This window comes from Furipterus horrens, unplaced genomic scaffold, assembly GCF_987537825.1.
Source record: "Furipterus horrens unplaced genomic scaffold, mFurHor1.1.pri manual_scaffold_2, whole genome shotgun sequence".
Taxonomy (NCBI): Eukaryota; Metazoa; Chordata; class Mammalia; order Chiroptera; family Furipteridae; genus Furipterus; species Furipterus horrens.
Window position 1 is genome coordinate 1,972,042 of NW_028327172.1, and position 21,924 is coordinate 1,993,965.

At 65.6% G+C, this 21,924-nt stretch overlaps 1 protein-coding gene and 1 long non-coding RNA gene across 2 annotated transcripts; both read right to left on the reverse strand.

Moving 5' to 3' along the window:
• Positions 1 to 206: 206 nt before the first annotated feature.
• On the reverse strand, positions 207 to 7,619 carry LOC150017365 (uncharacterized). The gene is made up of 2 exons (XR_016509153.1): positions 7,443 to 7,619; positions 207 to 801 (listed from the first exon to the last, which is right to left on the reverse strand). It is a non-coding gene; the product is annotated as an uncharacterized LOC150017365 (long non-coding RNA).
• Positions 7,620 to 13,112: 5,493 nt separating this feature from the next.
• Positions 13,113 to 14,162, reverse strand: MRGPRG (MAS related GPR family member G). The gene has a single exon (XM_090267422.1). It carries the CDS (start codon positions 14,139 to 14,141, stop codon positions 13,278 to 13,280), a length of 864 nt encoding a protein of 287 aa, XP_090123548.1. The 5' UTR covers positions 14,142 to 14,162; the 3' UTR covers positions 13,113 to 13,277.
• Between the last annotated feature and the right edge of the window lie 7,762 nt (positions 14,163 to 21,924).

Genomic DNA, 21,924 nt, shown 5'->3' on the forward strand with positions numbered 1-21,924 from the left:
CTTGGGCCTGAGCTGACCCAGGCCTGCCTGCTCCTGCTTGTCCCAGACCCTGAAGCCTGTCCCCTGCCCTCGGTCACAGAGGGTGGAGAGGGCAGTTGGGGCTTTCCCTGGGGCACGGAGGCCTTTCCTGGGGGCTACCCTCTCGGTTTGGAGGTAGGCAGCCAGGAGCAACTGGACAAACCCATTACATGAACACGGATAACATGTTATTTCTGAAAACCATCATATTTCTAAAATAGAAACACCGAGAGGAAAGAATGGCCTTGTCTTACATGTTTGGAGAGTCTGAGTCTCACGTGGGCTTCTGTGTTTGATCTATTGCAATGTCACTCATATGTGGCCTTGGGAACAGGCCAGCCGGCTGCAGCCCACCTCTCGCGTGTCCGGCCCAGCAGAAAGGCGCGTACGGTGGACCTGGGGGACCTGGGAGGAGGGGGGGTGTCCTCACGCATGCGTTTGCTGAAGGCAGAGGAGACCACGTGGGCTGTTGAGGACAGCTGTCGTGAGGAGGGCAGGCCTGGCCCCCACCCTGGCGACAACACGGCCCGGCGGGGCCCACAGCCCTGGCTGTGCCCTGACCCTCCTGGGGTGGGAGGCGGGGGCCGGGAAGGCCCTTGGCTCACAAGCGCTGGTGGGCCTTGAAGTCCGCCCCCTCCGTCCAGCACGGTCGTCACTCCGCCTTCCAACCGCGTGTTGGTTTCTGTTGGAGGCCCTGCTCCTTCGGTCCTGGGATGATCGCATGTCAACACCGGGCCTCTCGCGGGGTAAAAATGTCTGGATGGCACCGTTCAGCAGAACTTTCTGAAACGATGGAAATGTTCGATGACCCCTCTGGCCCAGGCAGCACCGTTTGTCCCGGAGGAGGTGGGGTGGGCCTCGAAACCCATGAAAATGCCACCGAGCTGGCCCAGGCGGAAGCCCCCAGTTAACTCGGCCCCTGCAGGCGGTGGGGCCACGGCCGCGGGATCCACAGCCACGCTGCCTGCGGTCTCGCCCTCACACCTTCCCTTCCACCAGTGGCGGGGTAGCCGATGCCTCTGGCTTGCTGCTGGGCTGTCCTTGGGACCCCACCGCCGCTGAGAGTTGAAGGTTGTCCCATCTACGGGGGGAGCGTCACAGCCTGAGAGGCAGGAAGGACAGACCGCCGATGGAGGGGTGCTGTGCAGGGAGGCGCAGCTTTTAAGTAGATGGTGATTTTATCAGGTTGCAGGCAAACCGCACAGAGAATTAGCCCGCCTGCTTCGTCCATGGTTGAAGCCTGGTGTAGTCACCAAAGAAGCGGGAGAGGGCCGGACGGGTCAGGGGCCGGGGTCGGCACCCTTGTTTAACCAGACCAGCTCCGTTTTTTATTCCAGGGACGTATTGTTGCTTCTGTGAGTTTTCCTGAGAAGGCAGATGGCTGCCCCTCTGAGAAGCAGGAGGAGGTCCTGCTCTGTGGGCATCGCCGGGCTCTGCGCACCCTGGGGTCAGCAGGTCCTCGCAAATAACTGTGCCCGCAGGGGCCGTGGGGTGGGGGTGCCTGCTTGCCGGCCTGGGGCCTGGCTTTGTTGGAGGGGCGGCCGCTGGCCAGGCCCCAGCTACACTCTGCAAGGGGTGTGGAGATGGGGCCTCAGTCACAAGGATCCGAGCCACCGGCCTACAGCCACCAAATGCCAATGCCAGGGGCCCCGTGGGGACCCACCGACTGCTGGAGGGGGCCAGGGTGTCAGCACATAAGGGTTTCTTATATGTCTTCAACTTAAGAACCGCGGCTCCAGAAAGTGGCCAAGCTGGGAAGAGAAGGCTCCGGAAGGAAGGGACCAGGCCTGTGCATGGGGATTGGCAGCTTCTGGAATGAAGCTGAGCAGAGTGTGTGGGGAGCTACGCCAGGGCTTGCTGCCATAAAGGCCAGGAACACTCAGGGAAAAAGGATAAACAACGGAAAGTCATGTCTTCTGCCTGGTGTGGGCCCAGTGCCTTCCTCTACAGAGACACACTCTCCCCAGCCTGCACCACTTCTACTTGTAAACCCACTCAGATTCAGCTCTGGGCCTGGCCTCGCCTCCTCCTGGAAGCCCTCTCAGATAGCTCCTGCTCAGCACCTCCCCTCATCCCCTTGGGAACTGAGTGGTCGTGGCCTGTGGCCCTGGGCCAGGGGAGGGGGCATGGTTGTCTGGGTTAGTCTGTCAGGGTCTGGGGAGGCCAGGGCACTCAGGAGGGCTCAGTGGCCAGCAGATTCTGGGAAGATCCATGAGTTGGAGGGGACTCCCAATGCCCGTGACCCTTGGATTGCTATCTCTTTCTGTCCAGTGGGGGAGGTTCTGTTCTGTTCCCCAAGCCTGTTGCACGAGTACGAATCTGGTCCCTATGGGCGGGCTGGCCCGTACATCGCCTGCATAGGGAACCCACCGGCTGTGGGGCGACCCCCCAGCACCTGCATCCTCCTGTCTCACATCCGCCCTGCGTCCCCACAGCAGGTGGAGACTTTGACCTTCAGCAAAGGGGCAAGAGCAGGTAGGACCTGGCAGGTGGTGACAGGAGCGGTGGCAGGTGTGCCGGCCCACATGAGGCCTGACCTGACTGGCTCCCCAGACCCCTGTGTTTGCTTCTGCTGCCCCCTCATTTCTGGTCTCCTGCTCCCTCTCCAGCCCAGCCCAGCCCCCCACCCCACTGCTGAGACAGGGGTGCAGGGCCTGCTTAGGGCAGAACTAGGCATGACCCAAGGGGCAGGCCTGCAGGTACTCCCTGGTCCCCTGGTGGGTGGGGTTCAGGGTGGGCCCTCCTCTTTCTACAGGGCCACCTAGGCTTCTGCTGCCTACTGGGGCTTGCTTTCAGGGTGTACCCCCTTTCTTAGAGAGCCCCCTGAAGTCCAGGATGAGGTGTTCTGTTCATGCTAATGGCCCCGTGCTAGCGCTCCGGCTAGCTGATCTGGGTGTGAGGGATTGCGCAGCTCACCTGGACTCAGTCATTAAGAAGCTCTGGCCCCTGCAGGAAAATGAAACCTGAAGCATCTTGATACAAAAGGATGTAGATAATCCTGTGCTCCCTCCCAGGTAACCGTTGAGAGTGGGGGTGGAGAAAGGTGGGGGTGATTCATGCAGCGATCTGAGACTCCCGTCTGGTAACGACTGGGCAGGTTGCATAACCTTCCTGAGCCTGGCCTCCCCAGCTGTGAGACGGAGACTTTCCCAACACCGTGCAGTCCGGGGGTGAGGAGGACCAGGGACGGGCCCGTGAGCGGCAGGTCCCTCTGCCTGGTTCCAGGGCACTCCCGTAGCCCCCCGGTCAGGGCGGGTGAGTTCCAGGGCTGGGCATGGCTCTGGTCCTTCACAGCATCTGCGTAAATTCATTCCCCCACGGAGCTGTGCCCCCCCACCCCGTGCACGGTCCACGGGTGGACACGCTGTGGACCTGGTGCCAGGCACACCTGGAGCCTCAGCTGTCTGCTCCCCTCTGCCCCCCGTAGCCCCACCGGTTCCCAGTGCGATGGCACAATTCTCCAGCGTCTTAGGCAAACGCTTACCTTACAGTGACCCCTGCTGGGCGGAGAGGAAGGTGCTCTGGGGTGAACTGGGGAAACGGGAAGCCCAGCCCATCCCCAGGGGCAAGGGCAGCCTGGCCCGTGCCTGCCAGAGCCACCGTGAGGCCTCTGAGAGCTGAGGATCAGCAAAGGTGGCCGGTGAGGCAAAGGACACCGGGACGGAGCCTGCACCACCTTCTCCCTCAGGCCTCGGGGGGACCTGCCCTGCCCACACCCTGAGCTCACGGGTCAGCCTCCAGACAGAAAGAGTGCCCGGCTGGGGGGCTTGGTCAGGGCGAGTCCAGGAAACTCAGACAGACCCGCTACGCAGGTGGGAAGACTGCGGCCTCCCAGGACCCTGACCAGGGTCTCAGGGGGTCTCACGAGCAGTGACAGGTGGGATGCGAGCATCCGCAGGCCACTGAGGCTGGTCAGTGATTGACCAAACCAGTCTTGGAGAGAGGGAAAGATGTCTCAGGTATGGGAGAGGCAGGGGCTGGGCGGGGGGCTTACCAGCCTGAGGGCCCACCCAGCTTCCGGGCCCAGGATCTCTCCACCTCCACCAGGAAGGCCTCCTGGCAGCTTCCCACCCACCCAGTTCTCTTTGCTGGTGTTCTGGCTGAACTGTGAGACCCCCCAGGTTGGGGTGGTGCCTGTGGTCTCTGATCCCCCTTCCTGAACGTTTGGTGACATGGGCACAGAGGGGGTTCGACCCCTGCTCAGTGACAGCACCCATGGGAACCCCTGACCTTGGGCACAGCCCTCGCCTGCAGGCTCAGAACGGGTCAGGGGCCTCAGGAGCGGGGAGCCTTCTCTGCTGGGAGCCGCCCCTCCTGTCCTGTGCCCGCGACTTGGCGCAGAGCCTCCAGGGCAGAGAGAGAGGCTGCCTGAGGAGACAGAGGACACCGGTCTCCCTGACAGTGGGGCGGACGGTGACTTAGAGCAGCTGACAGGCCCCATCTGTGCCAGGAGCCAGCACGACCTGGCTTTCTCCTTCACACACCTGACAAGGACAGCTAGACCAGGCCTGTGGTGACAGTGGGTGGCAGGGTGCGGGACACAGGAGGCTCTGAGTTCTGTGGCCTCCCTGGCCAGCGCGTGGGGCGGCTGGCGCTTAGATCGCCCCCGGGAACAAGCCGAGGGCCCCTGCGCTGCTCCCACACCTGGGCAGCGTGACCGCTGGGCCTGTCTCTAACTTGTGTAGGTCACTGGGGACCCAGGTCCAGGAGGCGGGGGTCTCCAAGCAGCCCCTGGTCTGACAGCCACACATGGGTCTGGAGACGGGCATGAGGAGGAAGCCCCTTGTGGCCCGTGGGCTCCTAGTGGGCAGGCGTCTGGCAGACCCACGTGTGGGTGACAGCCAAGGACTGCCACCCAGAACGTGCCAGCTCCTGCCTTAGCAGGCCAGCTGTGGTGTGAAACATGCCAGCCGGGCGTGAAGGCCCAGAAGAGCCTGGGGACACACCGTGGGTCACCCTGACCCTGGGTCACCTTGGCGCTGGGCACTGAGCAAGCATCTCTGGCTGGCCGCATCTGGGGTGTCCTTGACCCTGCCCCAGGGTCACCCCAAGGAGTGCGAGGAGGAGGCAGGAGCCTCATGGGAGCCTCGGTAGGTTTGGGGACCAGGAGAGGCAGGGGCAGTATGGCCTGGGAGCAGAGGGAACATCCGGGGCTGGGGGCAGGGAGGTGACGTACCACAGGGAAGGCGGGGGTTCAGGCCCAGGGCCCCGGGGGCTGCGGGGGCTCCTCGGTAAGGGAGGCAGGAGGCCAGCCCCCCACATTCCACACCCCGTAAGCCCTGCTCCCCACCGAAGCATCTAACTATGCTCACGGTTTCCCAGCTCCTGCCGTGCCCAGACCCCCTCCCCACCCCGCCCCCATGGCTTCCCTTTAAGAGGAGAGTCTGGCTACACTGCACCGGCTCTGTGGGCCTCCGTCAGGGCAGGCCCTGCTCCTGGGGCCCGTGGGGAGGAGTGGGCAGGGACTGGGGGCTGCCCCCGCGGCTGCGCACCCCCCCTTTCCCAGGTAGGAGGAGAGCTGGGGTGGCTGGTGTTTGCTGTTCCTCCTGACCCGGTTAGGACTCCTCTCTTCCCCGCCTCCAGCCAGCCAAGCCCAGGGCCCAGCCAAAGGCCATGGGATGTCGAGGAACTGGAGCGGGGGGCCCCTGAGGGGCAGCGGGAGGATGCGGCCTCTGCACCAGCGGACATCTCCCCGGGAGGGTGTGGCCCAACCCCGAGCTCCTGCAGGGCCACCGGGGACTCCTACGGGAGGGGCTGGGTGCCTCCCTGCGGGGTGAGAGGCTCAGACCCAGGGTTGGCTGCCAGACCTGGTGGGGCCCACCCCATGGGGCAGCCTCCCTGGGGGCCGAGCCCCACTGACGCCAGGCACCCACAGAGCCGGCTGCGTCTGCAGAACCCCTGACCACGCACGTGGGGCCACGCACCTCGAGACCAGGGCCTTTCCTGCCTCCCCTGTGGGCACCCTGCCTTGGGCCCGCTGGCCTTCCGAGAGCTCCCTGCTTATCTGAGGCTTAACTCCGCTGGGTCTCAGCGATGAGCAGCAAACGCAGCGTCAGAACCAATGACTGTTCCCTTGAGTTTCTGGTGACAACAGCAAACACGCCTACAGCACCACGTCCCGATGACGTGCCAGGCGCCCCGCACACGGGAGGTGAGGCGGGCGTGGTCATCGCTATCATCACCCCGTTTCACAGGCGGGGAGAGCGAGGCGGGGAAACAACGCAGGCACGTGCCCCGGGGATGCACACTGGGAAGGACCGGGGAGGCGAGCCCCGGCCCTCGACGTAACCTCTGCCCCGCTGCCCCCCAGCAGACCCCAGTGCGACCCACATCCATGGAGGGCCCTGGGCTGGCACACACTCTCCCGTGTCCCTGAACCAGCGTGTCCCAGGGGGCCAGGGCGCTGACCTTCCCCGGGACCTGGTGAGCAGACTGGTGCCAGATCCCATTTCACTGTCACAGCGCTGGGGGTGCTCACACGCCCTTCGTCACAGGAAGAGGCAGAATCTTGAAAAAGTGAGTTCACCAAAGACAGAGTGGATCTGCTCTGGCGCCTGCTCCCTCCTCAGCAACTGCGGGACCCGCAGCTCCCACGCGGGCCCCAGGCGGGTGGGGGTGGGGACCGGCCCTGCCACCCCTGCAGTGTCCTGCCGGGGAGTCTCTGGAGCCTGGGTGGGGGCCAGCGGGGTCCTTTCTCAGAGCCATCAGTCCGGAGAGCTGATGCTGCCCCTGCACGATGCCAGGAACCGGAGCCCCAGGTCGCCCCGAGATCTCTGGGGCTGAGGGCCTGGGGCTGCACCCAGGGCTCTGCCATCACCGCCCCCAGCACCTCAGCTTTTCCATTCGGCCAATGCCGTTACCCCAGAAATTATAAATATCCCTTTTCAAGGCTGTTTGTTTTTTTGTATTTTTTTTTTAAGAAAAAATTGCTGTGGGCAAAAGAAAGCAGACGGCGGCAGGCGAGGGTGAGAAAGTGCTCAGACCCCTAAAGGGACAACCAGCTGCGTAAAAGTCCTAAAGCTCCTGCCCCTTCTGGCTCCCAACCCCGAGGGGCTCCGCGGCCCCTCAAGGTGGCGCTGCCGGAGCCGCCCCGGCGGAGGCACGTGGGCGGGACTGTGGGTGCAATGCAGCACTGGTCCCCGTGGGCTCTGTGTGCCGCCCGGGGGTCCGCTGCCCGCCCCGCCCCCGCCCCGCCCCGCAGCCGGGCCCAGCGGGCAGACCCAGCCGTGGCGCGCGGGCCAGCCCCCGGGACACTTGGAAGAAGTCCGCAGAAAACGCAGCTCCCGCCACCAGCCACGGCCCGGCCCCCTCCCCACGGGGCTCCAGACGCCCAAGTCCAGGGTCCACAGCGCCCACCGCCCGCTGCAGTGGGGCCCTTCCTCCCGGGGTCCGGCGGAGCCCCCTCCCCAGCGGGTAGCGCTCACCGTGCAGCAAGGCATGCGGACGCAGGCGGGGCTCCCTCCTCCCGGCGGGTCCTCCCGGAGCCTCCGAGCCCCCGCTCAGCTCTGCGCCAGGGCGGGCTGGGAGCGCGCACACCGCTCGGCCAGTGCCACGGGGGCTGAGCCGCAGCCCCGCTGAGGTTCTTCCCGGCGGGACCCTGCAGCGCCGAGCTGGCCGAGGAGCCAGGGGCGTGTCCCAGGGGTCGCTGCCGGGGGCTGCGGGCAGGGGTTGCCCGGGCTGTGCAGTGAGTGAGGGGCAGGGAGGCGGCAGTGGCCCCCCGGGGGCGTGCAGGAGACTGGCGTCCCTGCCGGACTCACAACTGCCCCGTGCGCTCCTGGAGCCTGCAGTGCTGCCCCCAGCTGGCCCGGCTCTTGCAGCCGCCCCCCGCCCCCCAGGGCACAGCAGGGGCGGCCCAGCACCGCAGCAGCCCGCTCCTGTTACCTAACTTCCGCAAGACGGAGACACCTGCCTCCCTCCGGCAGGTTTGCTCAGGGCCACTGTGAGAAGCAAGCACCAGGAAGACCTCCTGACGGGGCACCCCCATGCTCTCCCCCTGTGGCCTCTCCCTCCAGGGGGAGTTGGGGCAGAGCCTGGGGCGCAGAGAGGGTGGGCAGCAGGCCGAGATCCTGCAGCAAATCAGGGCACCCGGATTCAGCCTGTCTTCCTGCGCTCTAGCGTGGCTCCTGCTCCCCGGGGGACCCCACTCCTTCCCCGTACCAGCCCGGCCCAGCCCTCCGCTCAGCCCAGCCCTGCTCACCTGCACTGGCCCAGCCCCGGGTGGGGGGCAGGGGGAGAGGGTTGGCTGCAGGAGCAACAGCTGACAGCTCCATCCTGGGACGCTGGGCTGGAGAGCAGCAGGTCCCCAACATAGAGGTGACTCCTTGTGGGGGCAGTGGGACAGACTGTTTTTGTCCAGAATGTGCTGGCCAACGGGTCCCTGGTCCTCGGTTGTGGGCGTATCTGCCTCCCAGGTGCGAGCCTCTCCGACACACTCGGCCTCACCGCTGGCCCAGAGAGCCCCTGCTGCGGCATTCAGGGCTGGGGGTGGTTAGGGGGGCCTCACGGGAGGCCCTGTGTGCTCTTGTCAGCATGACCCTCAGACCCCTCCCTGGCCCAGACTTATCACATTGAGGTGGAGGCAGAAACCACGAAGGTCTGGGACCATTGGGCAGGCCCGTCAACCTCTCTGTGCCTCAGTTTACCTGACCTCATGGGGAATGGACTATGATCTCCCCTTGCCTCCCCCCTTCTCTCCCCACTTCCCTTCTAGCCCATGTTCACTGAGCACCTCGAGGCCCCAGGCCCGGTCCAGAGAGCTCTAAGTCAGAAGCGCAGCTCAGGACCCCACGCTCACCTGGACTTGCAAACAGGTGAGCGCACCTGCTGAGGCCAGTGTCAGCGCAGGACTTAGCGCAGGTTCATAGTGATTCATGAACCAGGGAGGCCTGCTCGGTGAAGGAGGCTGTGCATGAGCCTGGGGCCAGAAAGGGAGCTGAGGCACGTGGAGGTGTGGGGTGGTCTTCTTCCTTCCTCACTCCTCTGTAGTTACCAAGAAGTTGGGGGTGCCTGGAGGAGGAGGAGGAGGAGGAGGAATGATGATGATAGTGATGATGGTGGTGATTGATGATGGTCGTGATTGATGATGGTGGTGCTGATGGTGGTGATGGTGGTGATGATGATGATGACGATGGTGGTGATGGAGATGGTGGTGATGGAGATGGTGGTGATGGTGGTGATGATGATGATGATGGTGGTGATGGTGGTGCTGATGGTGGTGGTGATGGTGGTGGTGATGGTGGTGCTGATGGTGGTGATGGTGATAGTACTAGAACAACAGAAATGGGTGCTGTACCAGGCCACTCGTGCGGGGGGGCATCCCTGGTCCTGGATTCCGCTAGAGGCCCCATGGGTCCCCTGCCCACTCAGTGTGGCAGCAGAGTCATGTTTAACTGTGCAAAGCTGCTCTCCCTCCTTCACGGCAGCTGGCAGCCCTGGGAGCCCATCTCCACTCGGCCATTTCCGGCTCTAATTTGCCCCATCAGCTCAGCCCCCCTCGCCCTCAGAGCGCGGTGCTCACGGTGGAGTGTCAGACCCTGCGAGGGGCGGTGGAGGCAATGTTTTGGAGCAGAGAGTAACCCTGTGCTCGAATCCACTCCGGAAAGGCTGCCCTGCCCTGGGAAGGACGGGCCCTCCCCCAGTGAGCAGGCACCCAGCGGGCTCCTGAAGAGACGCTAACGAGGAGGAAGCCTGTCCAGGCTGACCCTGCTGGCTGCAGGAGGACCTCTCCGGCTGCCTGCCCGTCTCCTCCAGCGCCCCGGCCATCTGGTCCCCTTGGCCAGCCCGGGCCTGGCTCCCTGCAGGGAGCCGCCACATGTCCTTAATTGTCACCACAGCCGCCTCCCCTAGGCAGGGCAGCCCTTCCAGCCAATTAGCTCTGCTGAAGGCCACCTGCGCCCCGTTGCTGGCAGTCCTGCTTGCCTGGGAGGCTGCGGGGAGGTCGGGCTGAGATAGGAGGTGCTCGGGGCGGCCCCGGGCGGGTGGCCCCCAGCCTCAGCCAGGTGCTCCCAGTGCTGTGCGGGGACCTGGCTCGCTGATGCCCCCGCCCTGCCCGGGCCTCCGTTTCTCCACCAGCAGAAGGAAGGGGCCCTGTCAGGGCGGGGGAGCTCTTACTCTGCAGGGGAGCCCAGTGCTGCATTAAACGGGAAGGAGCGTCGGTGACGTCCACTGAAGGCGGAGCTCTCCCCCGTTTTTCTTGCAACGTGGGCTTCCTGGGTCCCCGTCCTCTTCATTCTGGAAAACAGCAGTGCGATGCGGCGAGGAGCCCAGGACGACGGACAGCAGGCGGCTCCACGCCAGCCCCACCCGCTGTGGCCAGGGGCCCGCGCCGAGGCTGGCCGGCCTCTGACACTCAGGAGAGGCTGTAAGCCCGAATTCTGCAGAGAAATTTCCTAATCAGTAAGTGCCAGCAGCTAATGGAGAAGGACTGACTCCCGGTGAAGGCCAGCCTGCGAGGCACCTGCCCGTCTGCAGGCTTGCCAGCCGCCAGGGGCCCAGGGGAGACTGTCCACGGCCAGCCCTGTGCTGGCGGGCCGGCCCTCGGGCTGGGCAGGGTCCCGACGCCCACGAGCCATGGTGGCCGCCTGCAGGCTCTGAGGCATGTCTGTCAGCTGCTCTGAATGGTGCGTTTGGCGGCGTTGGGCCTCTTCCCAAAGCCCCTGCCCTTGCGCCCGTGGCTGCGTCACAGAGGTCCCCAGGAAGCTTCGGCTGGCAAGGGGGCAGGGGCGAGTGCCGGGACACCAGGCCGAGGGCCGCTTTCCCCCAGGCCCCCGGTCCGCGCCCCTGGAGCCCTCGGCTCCTGCCCCGCTCGGCCTGCAGCCTGAGAGGCGCCCAGAGTGGGCGCAGCAGAGCCAGTACCCAGAGGGGCAACGGCGTGTGTGGAGGCAGGAGGGCAGCTCAGACCCCTTTCCAGGGATGGGAGTGCTCCCCTGAGGCACCCCAACCCCGCAGCCCCGTCGAGTCCACGGCTGGCTGAGTCTCCCTTTGTCACAAGCCTGGAGCTCTCCCCTTTCCTTCTGACACCAACCAACCGCAGGGCCCAATCCCAGTGCCGAGGCCCTGCTGCGTCCCCTGCCCTCCCCCGTTGACGGCATGAGGAGGTAGGACCTTGGGGCGATTAGGTCATGAGGTCCAGACTTGAGGCTCCCTGGGGACAGGGCCACCCCGCTGTGTGTCCATACCTTGAGCTCCTGCCCGTGGCCCAGCGACCAGCACGATGTGTGTTGGCCGGAAGGGAGCTGGGGCCCCGGTGGCCGCACTCTGCACTCCGCAGTGACCCTGGCGTCCCGTCTGCCACCGGGCTCAGGCTCCAAGCCCCTGGTCCGGATGCAGGTGGATCGGTGTGCCCCACCCCCACCCCCGCCAGGAAGCTCCCGGAGTCACAGGACAGACAGACACAAGGACAGACCCCATGGCTGGGCGGGGGCCGGGCAGGTGTGCTGCATCAGTGCCGGCTGGGACGTAGGGAGTGTGGCCTGAAACGACAGAGGTGTCACCGCGGGCCTTGCGGGTCAGGACTGGCCTGGAGCAGGGGCCGCCCTCAGTCTCTCCCGGGATCCAGGAGGCACGTGCAGCTCTCCCTCTTCCTGCAAACCCGGCTCTGAGCTGGCCCTGTCAGTGACTTGCTGGAGGTTGCCCAGCTGGGGAGGTGCCGGGGTTGGAGCCCAGCCCTGTGACAGCCGGCTCTGCAGCGGCCACGCACAGCTCCAGGACCAGGGTTTTTGGGGTCAGGCTGGTGCCCCCACACCCCAGCCATGGGTTGTGAGGCCCGGGGCCCCGAACCCCCCATCTGTCGGGACGGGCCTGTTTATCACGCACCCCAGACCCTGTCAGCTGCCTGGCGGCCCGCCTGTCCCCACCGCCCACCCCCACAGATGGCCCCGCAGGGAGCCCTGCAGCTATTTCCAGGGGTGGGAGGAAGGGGCTCAACCCCTCCTCTGAACCAGCCTCCCACCTCACCCCATCCTGGCCTTTGGGAGGAGGCCACGCCTTCTCAGGGTCTGGCAGGAAGCATTGCAGGAAGGAAGGTCCTCCAGCCCCACTTCCCTAAGCCAAGCCGCCCCCACCTGGGGGCGCGGGTCCAACACCCACCTCCCCGGCCCCCAGGACAGCGCTCTGGTGGAATCACCCCCAGCCCTAAGGGCACTGTCTGGGGTGACTGGGGGCTCCCTGGGGCCGGAACCACGTGTGTCCTGGGGCGGGAGAGACTCCATGCAAAGGTGCGTGTCTCGGGGCTGAAGTTTTCTTCTTTCTACTTTAAGTTCCCCAAATTCCCCAAACTGACAATGCATCACTTTTCTAGTGAACAGATGACAGCCGGCTAAAACAACTCTGTAGTTGCAAAATGCCTTCTTGCCGTGTCGCACGCATAGAATGTCTTCATTCAGGCAAAAAGAGAAATTTCTGCGGGATTCTGTTAACAAAAATAAACATGACCGGAAGGTTCTCCACCCTAACCCCTCTGGGAGGCGAGAGTTTTGCTGATTTCTCTTTCCAACACCTTCTGGGGCCTTGAATGTCTTGACCATCATCACACCGGGCTGTTTTTTTTTTGTTTTTGTTTTTTAATGATCAGAAAACACATAGAGTAATTTGTGCTTTGAAAGCTAAGAAGCGAGGCTTGAGTCCCACCTCTCTGTCTGTGTCTGTCTGTCTCTCTGTGCGTCCATCTACCCTTCTGCGTAAGGGAAGTGCCAAGGCAAACACTGGTGGGCGGGGTCTGCAGGGGCGGGCAGGGGTGCCGGGAAGGTGGGGTGGGGTTTGGGGGCAAGAGCATCCTCAGGCAGCAGGGTGTGCAGGACACTTGGTCGCCGTGCAGGACTGGAAGGGGCGGGGGTGGGGGTGGTGGGAGGGGGAGCCCCACCCTTCCGTGGGGAGCCCACCTGGGGGTCTGTTTCATGGGGAAGCTGCAGCCCCTGGCAGCCACCGAGGCGGCCCCTGGGGCTTGGGGACCTCCGGGGAGGCAGGGCAGGGTCCCCTAGGACTTCAGTGGAAGAATTGACTGCACCACCTTAGCATGTGCTGTGCAAGGACAGGCCCCTGCGTGGGCTTTGCGGTCCCTCTTCACGTCCCCCCCCATGCCGGAGGATACTTCATGCTCCCCTCTTCCTCCACGGGCTCCCCGTGGGGGGTCAGGACCCCGGCTGTCACTCTGTCCTCAGCCCTTGGGTCCCAGAGCAAGTGAGCTGGGGTGCGGTGGGGCCCATCATGGTCCTGGAGGCGCTTGGCGAGGGGTGGCAGGCTGGGTGGGGCCCCGGGCACCCCTAGATGGCGCGCATGGGCAGGGCGAGCCCCCCGGCCCCCCGCGGGGCCCCTTCCCCCAGGGCCCTCTGCAGAAGCAGCCGTAGCGGCTGGCGCGCCCCGGGCCGGCGGCCGGCCGTGATGTAGATGAGCGGCTTGGAGGCGGCGAGCACGCAGGCCAGCAGGGCGGCCAGCCCGGAGAACGCGGCCGGCAGCAGGAGGTGGAGCAGCGGCCGCAGGCTCCAGTACAGGACGTAGGGCAGGCCGCAGAGGGCGAGCAGGAGCGCGGAGCCCAGCACGGCACCGTAGAAGCGCGGCCGCGGGCGCCGGGAGCAGCAGGCCACCCAGAGGCAGAGGGCGAGGCCGGCGCCGCAGGCCACGCAGACCAGGGTCAGCAGCCACGCCACGCTGGCCGCGTGGTAGCGCATGCAGGGCCCCAGGTGCCGGCCGTGGCGCAGCAGCCCGCAGGCGTGGGCCGGCAGCAGCACGGCCGTCGGGGTCAGCGCCCAGAGCAGGCCGCACACGACGCCCGACAAGTGCCGGGGGCGGCAGCCCTCGTAGCAGGCGGGGGCCACCTCGGACAGGCAGAGCTCCAGGCTGAAGGCCGCCAGCAGCCAGAGCCCCGTGGCGAACGCCACGAAAGTGATGGCGAAGTAGAGGGAGTCCTGGGAGCCCAGCGTGGCCTCGACGATGGCGAAGGCCACCCTGCAGCCGAGGAATAGGAAGTCTGCGGCGGCCAGGTGCAGGACGTAGACGGAGAAGGGGCCCTTCTTGATGTGCAGGCCCAGGTGCCAGAGCACCAGCCCGTTGCCCACCAGCCCCCCGAGGCCGACGGCCAGGGTGCTGTAGAACACCGCGCTGGTGAAGGCTCTCCAGAGCCCGAACATCCTGGCGGGGCGGGCCGGCGGCGGCGCGGGACCTGGGAGGAAGCGACAGAGCTGGCTGCTGACATCATGTGCCCGCCGCAGGGGAAGGCAGGGGGTCGCCCGATCTGCACGGTGTCCTCCGGGTGCAGCCGGACAGAAGGACATGGCAGCCCCTTGGGGGACCACACTGTCCGGTGGATTCCTAGCCCTCCCGCCTGGCTGACCCCTTTGTAAGAGGAGGATCCAGTAAGACGTGCCTAATGCAGCCTATGGGTGGGTGGGCATTCCCCTTCCCTCCCCTCCCCCTACTCCCTTCCATCTGCCCGCCCAGACCTGCCCCCCACTCCTCTGCCCACGGGAACCCACGGGTAGGGACCTCCTCCCTCTACCATCAGGGGCCCTGCAGGTGTAGGGACCTTGGTGACAGGTCACAGGGCCCCGGGTCCTCGGGCGGGGGGTGTGCTAACGCAAGGGTTTGCTGTCCTCCAGTTTCCCGGGGTGAGAGGCCAGGGGTCCTGCACTGGCCCGGCCAGTGGCCCCACTCCAGGATGTTCTCCGAGGGGAGAGGTGGCTGGTCTCAGGGAAGTCGGCTTCCCTGTGCCCCTCCCCCGGGGTCCACACGGGTCCTTGCTCTCAGCCGGTGGGGTTCCGTGGGGGGGCCATGGGGCCTTGGCACTGAGGCGAGGGGTGTGGGGGTGGGGAGAGCCATGGCGGGGGGGGGTGGGCAGAGACAGAGAGAGGGACAGACAGGGTCGGAGAGACAGAGACGGACAGGGAGGGGCAGCGGGAGAGGGGGCGCAGGCACGGAGACAGAGCCCACTTAATCCTGGCCGGGGGCCCCCCGGCCACCGCTGCTGGGCTGTGCCCCTGCCCAGCACCCCTGGTCCCTCCCTGCTTGCCAGGTCCCACCTCCTGTGAGGCCCTGGAGCCCCCACTATCCGGCTCCAAGCCCCCTGCCCCACTCACACCCAGGGGCCCCGCCGGCTCGTCTCTCTGTGGCCGGCCTTGTCCCCAGGGAGGCTCTCGCCTGGCCCCCTGGGCCTCGCCCGTGGCCGGCACACCGCGGTCCTCTCTCGGGGGTCCAGTGAGCCAGGTTGGCCTCTGGTGTCGTGGGGTGACTGCGCCGACCCTCCCCTCTCTGGGCCTCAGTGTCCCCAGTGTATACGGAGGTTGCTGCACAGACTGCTGGGCTGTGCTGGGGAAAGTGGGTGGGGGGCTGTGCCCCTGGAGGGAGGTGAGGGAGGAGCGGGGGGCTGGGTGCCGCTGCCCTACACCCAAAGGAGGTCCCAGAACCCTGGCTTTAAAAGCGGCCCCTTGGTCAGCTTCCCACCCCCATGCCCCCCTCCCCGATCCTCAGTGTCCCTCTGCTGGGAAGCTAGACCACCCTCAGGTGTGGCCAGAGCTGACCCGGGGGGAGCAGAGCCGCCCTCACCTGGGGAGCAGGTGGGCTGCGTGGAGGGGCTCTGAGCCTTCTCACTTGCTGCCTGCTGCCTCTCTCCGACCGGCTGGGACAGCTGTGCTCGCCACCCAGGCCCTAAATCCTCTCATGTCCCCTGGGCCCCCGCTGGCTGGACCGTGGGCATGGCGCCACTTCCTTGGAAGTGGGAGGAGTGAGCTCCCTGTTCATGGGATGAGCTCAGAGCGAGCTGTCCCCAGTGTGGGCCGGCCCTTCCCTTCCTCCTCGGCCGTCCCGCTGGACCGCAGGCTCAGCACACGCGTGCCCCTGCCTGTTTGGCCGGGCTGGGCTACACCTTCCCGTGGTCCCGCCGAGGCTGCGGGCGCTGTCTGCCCCTTCCTTTCTGCCTCTGTGGCCTGACCCCTCTGGGCCTCCGTTTCCCCCGTCCTTGGACTGACCCCTGATGGGCAGCCCAGCACGTGGCCTGGGCATGGCTCCCGTGACGGGTCACTGGTCGGAGCTGCTGGGGGTGGTCTGCAGAGGCTGACGTGCCCTCTCCAAGAGCCCCAACCCCCATCACCTGCCAACCTGCCTCACACCCTGGGGCCCCAGTGTCCACGGATCCTCTGGGGTTGAAACGCTTTTCTAGCTTCTGTTCTTCAGAGTCACATACCCCGAAATGCCCCCAATGAGGAACTTCCCTTTCGGGGAGCTGTGTTCATCGTTCCTGGAGACCCCAGAGCTCATCAGTGCGGCAAGAGAGAGATTATGTCCCGAAGATGCTGGCTGTCCTCACGTGTCTCAATGGGTCTGGCTTCAAAGTCACTCACACAAGTGACAGACAGTCACAGAGCGAGCGCCCTTGGCACGGCCGAGACCCGGGCTGTGGCCGCCGGCATTTCTGCGCTTTGCTTCAGAATTCGAAGTCTGCACGTCCTCCAGACCCCGGACGCCGCCTCCTACAGGGTCCGCCTGCCTGCTGCACCCCCTGCCCCGTGTCCTGGGACCTCCGCTCATCGTGCTCAGGGACGCCCCCTTTCCTCCAGGGTCACCCCTGCCCACCACTCCCTCCGCCCTTGTCCCAGCCGTCACCCCATCTGCCTCGCGCCGTCTGCCCACTGCGGTGGGGGGACCCTGGGCCCAGGCAGCTCTCGGCACAGCCTCGAGAGAAGCGTCCCCTCTCGGGGTGTCAGCGACGAACAGCTGCGTGAGGTGCCTGTGAGCTGAAGGGGCCCCCAAGGCGCGTCCGCATCCAGTCCCCGGAACCTGTGTGAGCGGCGTCGTTGGGAGGACGGGCCTTTGCATAATAACGTGAGGATTCTGAGATGAGGTTGTCCTGGGAACCCCAGGGGGACCCTAAGTCCAACAACAAGCGTCTGCATAAGAGAGGAGAGGGGATACTCACAGAGGGTTGGCCCTGTGACAATGGCAGCACACTTGGAATGATGAGGCCACCAGCCTGGGGACGCCGGGAGCCCCAGGAGTGGATGGGGCATGGAGGGTTCACCCCCAGCACTTCCACGGGGAGTGGGTCCCAATCTGTCCCCGGGAGGCGCCACTGCAGGAAGCGGCTGGTGCTCTGCCACTTGACCCAGGGATGGACAATGTCACCAAGTGCCACCTAACTGGCTCTGTGGCCTCAGATGGGTCAGCGGGCCCCTCCAGGTCTGAGGTTCCTGCAGGCATGTCACGGGGACTCAGAGACAGGTGCCTGCTGAGATTTGCTGAGGAGATGGGGACAGGACAGACGACCCAGGGTTCTGTCTGAAAGCCCTCTGTTCACACGGTTTCCCCGCTTTTGTCCCATCTGAACCTTGGGATGAAAGTGACTGACTCAGCCCCAGATTGGGGACAGGAGGTTACCCAGGCTCCCCAGGGGCAGATGGGGAGTGGGGACTAGAGGAGGGTGTCCCTGTCCCCTGGCAGTGGGGTGTCCTATCACATGTGTCGGGTGCTGGCTTGTCTCTGGAGAGCTCACTGGAGAAGGGGTGTCTTGATGCCTGCATTATGATCGGGAATGGCAAAGCAACCCATCAGGGGACAACTCTCACCAAGTAGAGAGAGTGTTACTCACAGTTTTCCAGAGGAGGGGACCACAAAGGGCAAGCTCGGCCTGGGACGGAAGCAGACAGAGGGGCTGGCAGGAGGGGCCCTGCCCTGTGGCCCGGAGCGCAGGAGCTGGCCACGAAGCTGGTGCAAGTAATTTCGGGGGCTCTTGGACAGGGGCAGGGCTGTCCTTGGCGGTCTGGGTGGCCCTGGATGAGCAGGGCAGAAGATGCCGGCCCTGCGTGCCCGCAGGAGCTAAATAAGGCAGCGGGTGGGGGGGGGGGGGCGGGAGAGGGCTCTGCCCCCGTTGGTTTGCGTTTGAAAGGCGTGTTCTGGGCTGTGGTTTTTTATCTCTAGGAACTGGCTCACCCTGGAGGGGCGTCTGGCCCCATGGAGGGTCAGGGGACAGGAAGGAAAAGATGGGCAGGTGCCGCGTACTGTTGGAGGGGAGCGACCCGGGGGCTCTGTCTGCACCCCACTTTCCATTCCCGGGTTGGAGTCTACACGGCCCCTCTCACGGGCCCCCCTGCCGCCTGCCGCCACCTGCAGAGCCGAGGGGCCCAGGCCGGGCGCGGTGGCTCTGCGGCCTCCGAGGTGGACCTTGGCCCGGGGTCTCTGTCCTCCGAGCCTCAGTCTCCCTCCCGTGAGGTCTCTGTGACGTCATGGATGTTGCATGTTTGGTCCTGTGCCCAACACGCAGGGAAGACTTGACGGTTTCGTGACTGTTCTGGGGCTGTCAAGGCAGTTTTAAAGAGCTGGGTTTCTCTGTAAAAATACCGCTTTCTGAAAGCGGCCAAGCGCACCCATGGGAAGGAGCCCACGTGGCGGGTGGCGGGGCAGCGGGCTGGCCGAGTGGGCCCATGGCCCTCCCGCAGGGACGAGCCCCTCCCAGACCCCTCCCCCCCACGGTGACAGATTCCAGGGGTTCTAGAACTGGGCAATTTCATGAAAAGAAGAACTACTCAACTAGAGATCATGTTTTAGGTTGAATGTTTTTGGTGTGTTTTTCCAACGTCTGACATAATGGAATAGCTGAGGAGTGAGCTGGGCCGCACCCAGTGGGAATGAGCCGAGAGGGTGGGAGCAGAGGCGTCTCCCGTGGCCCCACGGCGGACGGGTGGCCTCGTGTCCCCGAGCACACAGGCCTGGCGCCCAAGCAGCATGCCCCGCAGGTCCCCTGGATGGTCCCACACCCTTCCCGGGAACTCTGGCTGCCCAGGCAGGGCCTGCTGGCTCGTGGGGGCAGCCTTGGGGCACCCTGGGGTCCTGGAGTCGGGGCTGGGGCAGGCACCGGCTCTGGACCTGGGGCCTCCTCCCTGGACCCTGAGCTACCTCCCTGACTTGGGAGCAGTTGGGGTCCCAGGAAGTGGTCACCTTGGAATGGTGTGGCCTTAGCCATGCCAGGCGAGGGCTTGGGGGCCATAGCTGGCCGGGGTCCGCGGTGGGTCCCTTGTGCCTCTCGGGGCAGAACAGGAGGAGCAGCCACGTGAGGTCGGGATGCAGCAGGCGGGGAGAGAAGTCAAGGCTGTCCTTGCCTGGCGGAGCCCGGGCTCCGCTGTCCCCTCAGCCCGGGGCGCCAGCTTCAGGACAGCCCTCCCCGGTCCCAGTGTCCTGGGGGTGGGGGTGCTCAGCAGGAAGTTCTCGGCAGAGAAGCCCACCCTCATCGGGCCACACACCTGCCTGCACAGTCACGACCAGGTGGGTGGGGTTCCATCTCATTGAGACCTGGGGACTCTGCATTTCCGGGGCACTTCAGGGAAGGAGGCCTGCTGCCTGGGGCTGATAGGGGGAATGGAGAAACCCCCAACCCCCTGGACCCTGAGGGGGGACCCTCTGGGAAGGAGGTGGAGGGTTTGAGGTCTGAGGGCTCCCTCCCCAGCTCTGCCATCTCTGCACCCTCAGAGCCTCCGCGTCTGGCCTGCCAGGTGGCAGCCTCCCCAGTCACTGAAAGGGTCACCTGCGGGGGCACATGTGGAGAGGGAGATGTGGGAACATGCGTGGCCAGGGAGGTGTCCGACGGATGAATTGGGCCTTTCCCGCTGGGCTCGCCCTCCCTTTGGAGGAAGTTTATATCCGGGGGCCGGGAGTAGAATTTGAGGCCACTTCCCCCTCTGGGTCTTGTTTCCCCAATCTGAGTAATTGAGGTTGACAATAGTGGAGGCAGGAGGCCCTGGGTGGGGCTTCGAGTGCTTCCTGCAGGGGCGGAGGGCCCTGGGGCTCCCTGCACCCAGACCTGCCAATGCTGCGGGTGACAGACAGCCCACGTGGGATGGAGACCAGGACCCCTCGTGCTGGGCTGGAGTCGGGGCCCTCGCCAGGACGTGGGGGCGGGGGTAGGTCCACTCATGGCGGAGACTGAGCCCATGGGGGTTTGGCGTCAGAATTAACATCATTGCAGGAACTGGGGGAATGTCCTTCCCAGACCCTCGGTCTGTGGGTGACCCGTAGGAGGGGCGGGGGGCATGGTGACCTTACAAAGCGGGTTTCCCTGGCATGGGCCCCAACTCAGAGAGCGTCACGTGGTATCTGTACCGAGCGTCCATTGGAGCGCCCGTGGGCTGCTGAGAACATGCCGCTGGAACCAGAGGCCAGCTCAGCTCACAGGCCCGTGGGAGCCGCGGGACCACCCTTTGAACCCGGCTCTTCCCCGAGGCGGCAGCCCCTCCAGGTCTGGGGCTCGGGGAGCTGGGACGGCGCCTTGCCTGGCTCGGGTTGGGGGCTGACTCGGGTACCTTCCTCCCACCTGGTGGCAGCTGGTCCCGGGGAGCTGGGAGCTGCGGGGCGAGGGCCGGAGTGGTGGAGGGTAATGAGCAGAGACCCCGCGCAGAGTTAGTGGCTTGTTGACACCTCCAGGCTGTGCTCAGAACCTCCTGGGTCCTTGGACGACAGGAAGGGGGCACTGCGATGGCCCGGGGGCCCTTCCTGCCGCCTGGTCAGACCCGCAGTCCTCAGGTGTCCCTCGTTTGCCCAGCGTGAAACGTCAGGCCTGAGGCAACAGCACGACCAGAGAGCAGATGTCCTGCGTTAGCCTGAATGTGTCTGGGGTGTTTTTCCAGCGCTGAGATAAGGAGCTGGGGAGGGAGCTGGGCGGGGCCCGCGGAAACGGGCCGAGACTTACGAATGCGGCCACAGTCCGTGGGAGCGGAGGGCGTCTCCCGCAGCCCCCAGCCCACATGGCGGATGGGCGGCCTCGTGTCCCCGAGCACACGGGCCTGGCGCCCAAGCAGCATCCCCCGCAGGTCCCCTGGACGGTCCCACACCCTTCCCGGGAACCCTGGCTGCCCAGGCAGGCCGGCTTGCTCCTGGGAGTGCTGTCCGGGCCGGAGCAGCCCCGGGGCAGCCTGGGGTCCTGGAGTGGGGGCTCAGGCGGGCACTCGCTCTGGTCCTGGGCGGCCACCTCTCCAGCCCTGTCTCAGGAACCGAGCTGAGGTCGGAGGGGGTGCAGCCACGGGAGGTGGGGGGTGCAGGCAGGCGGGAGGTGAGAAGCCACGGCTGGCCTCGTCCGGTGGAGCCTGGACACTCAAGCACCTGGGCAGCCGGGCCTCAGCTCAGGACAGCCAGACCTGGTTCTCGCACCCCCTGCAGGGAAAGGCCCTGGGGCCAGCTCTGCCCAGGACCCAGTGGCCGGTGCCCCAGGGCCGGTGGTGGTGCCAGCCCGCAGAATGAGGGGTTTGGGCTGCGCCCGGAGGGGTGCAGGGGCCTGAGGCCGAGCTCGGGCTGGGGGAGGAGCGGGAGCAGAGGAGCCAGGGGGCACCAAGGAGGGACCCTCTGTCCACGCTCCTTCCGCCTGGCAGGACAAGGCTGGCTTGGTGCCCTCAGCCCCAGGGGGGGTGCCCACCCCTCCAACCCCGAGGCCCTTTGCCCTGTCTGGGGCAGACCCAGGTCAGTGTCTGGGTTTCAGGAAAGAGCTTGCTCCTCGACGGGATTACTCAAGGCTCCTCTGCAGCACTTCCTGTGGCTGATAAAAGTGAAGTCTCCAGGGCAGCTGGGCTCCTGCTATGGAGGCAGAAAGACAGCTCCGTGCCCTGCCCAGTGCCCCCACCCCTGTCCCTGAAGGCTTGGCTGTGCCTGACCCCTCCTGATCTGAGGCGCCTTTACCTCGGAGGCTGGGGTCTCGGGTGTTTTTAAAAGCTTCCCAGGTGATTCTGATGCACTGAGCTGGAGTTTGTCCCATCATTTTCAGGTGTGTGTCAGTCCCTCATTATGTGCCCTGGAGGCCGGGGGGTGCAGGGTGACTAAAGCCAGCAGCTGTGACACATGGCGTCCCTCCTATGAGCCCCAGCCCAGCAGAGCTCAGCAGCCCCCGCCCTCCGCCGGCTCCTCTATGGCACCGAGGTGGGGTGCCACCCCGCCGGCCACTTC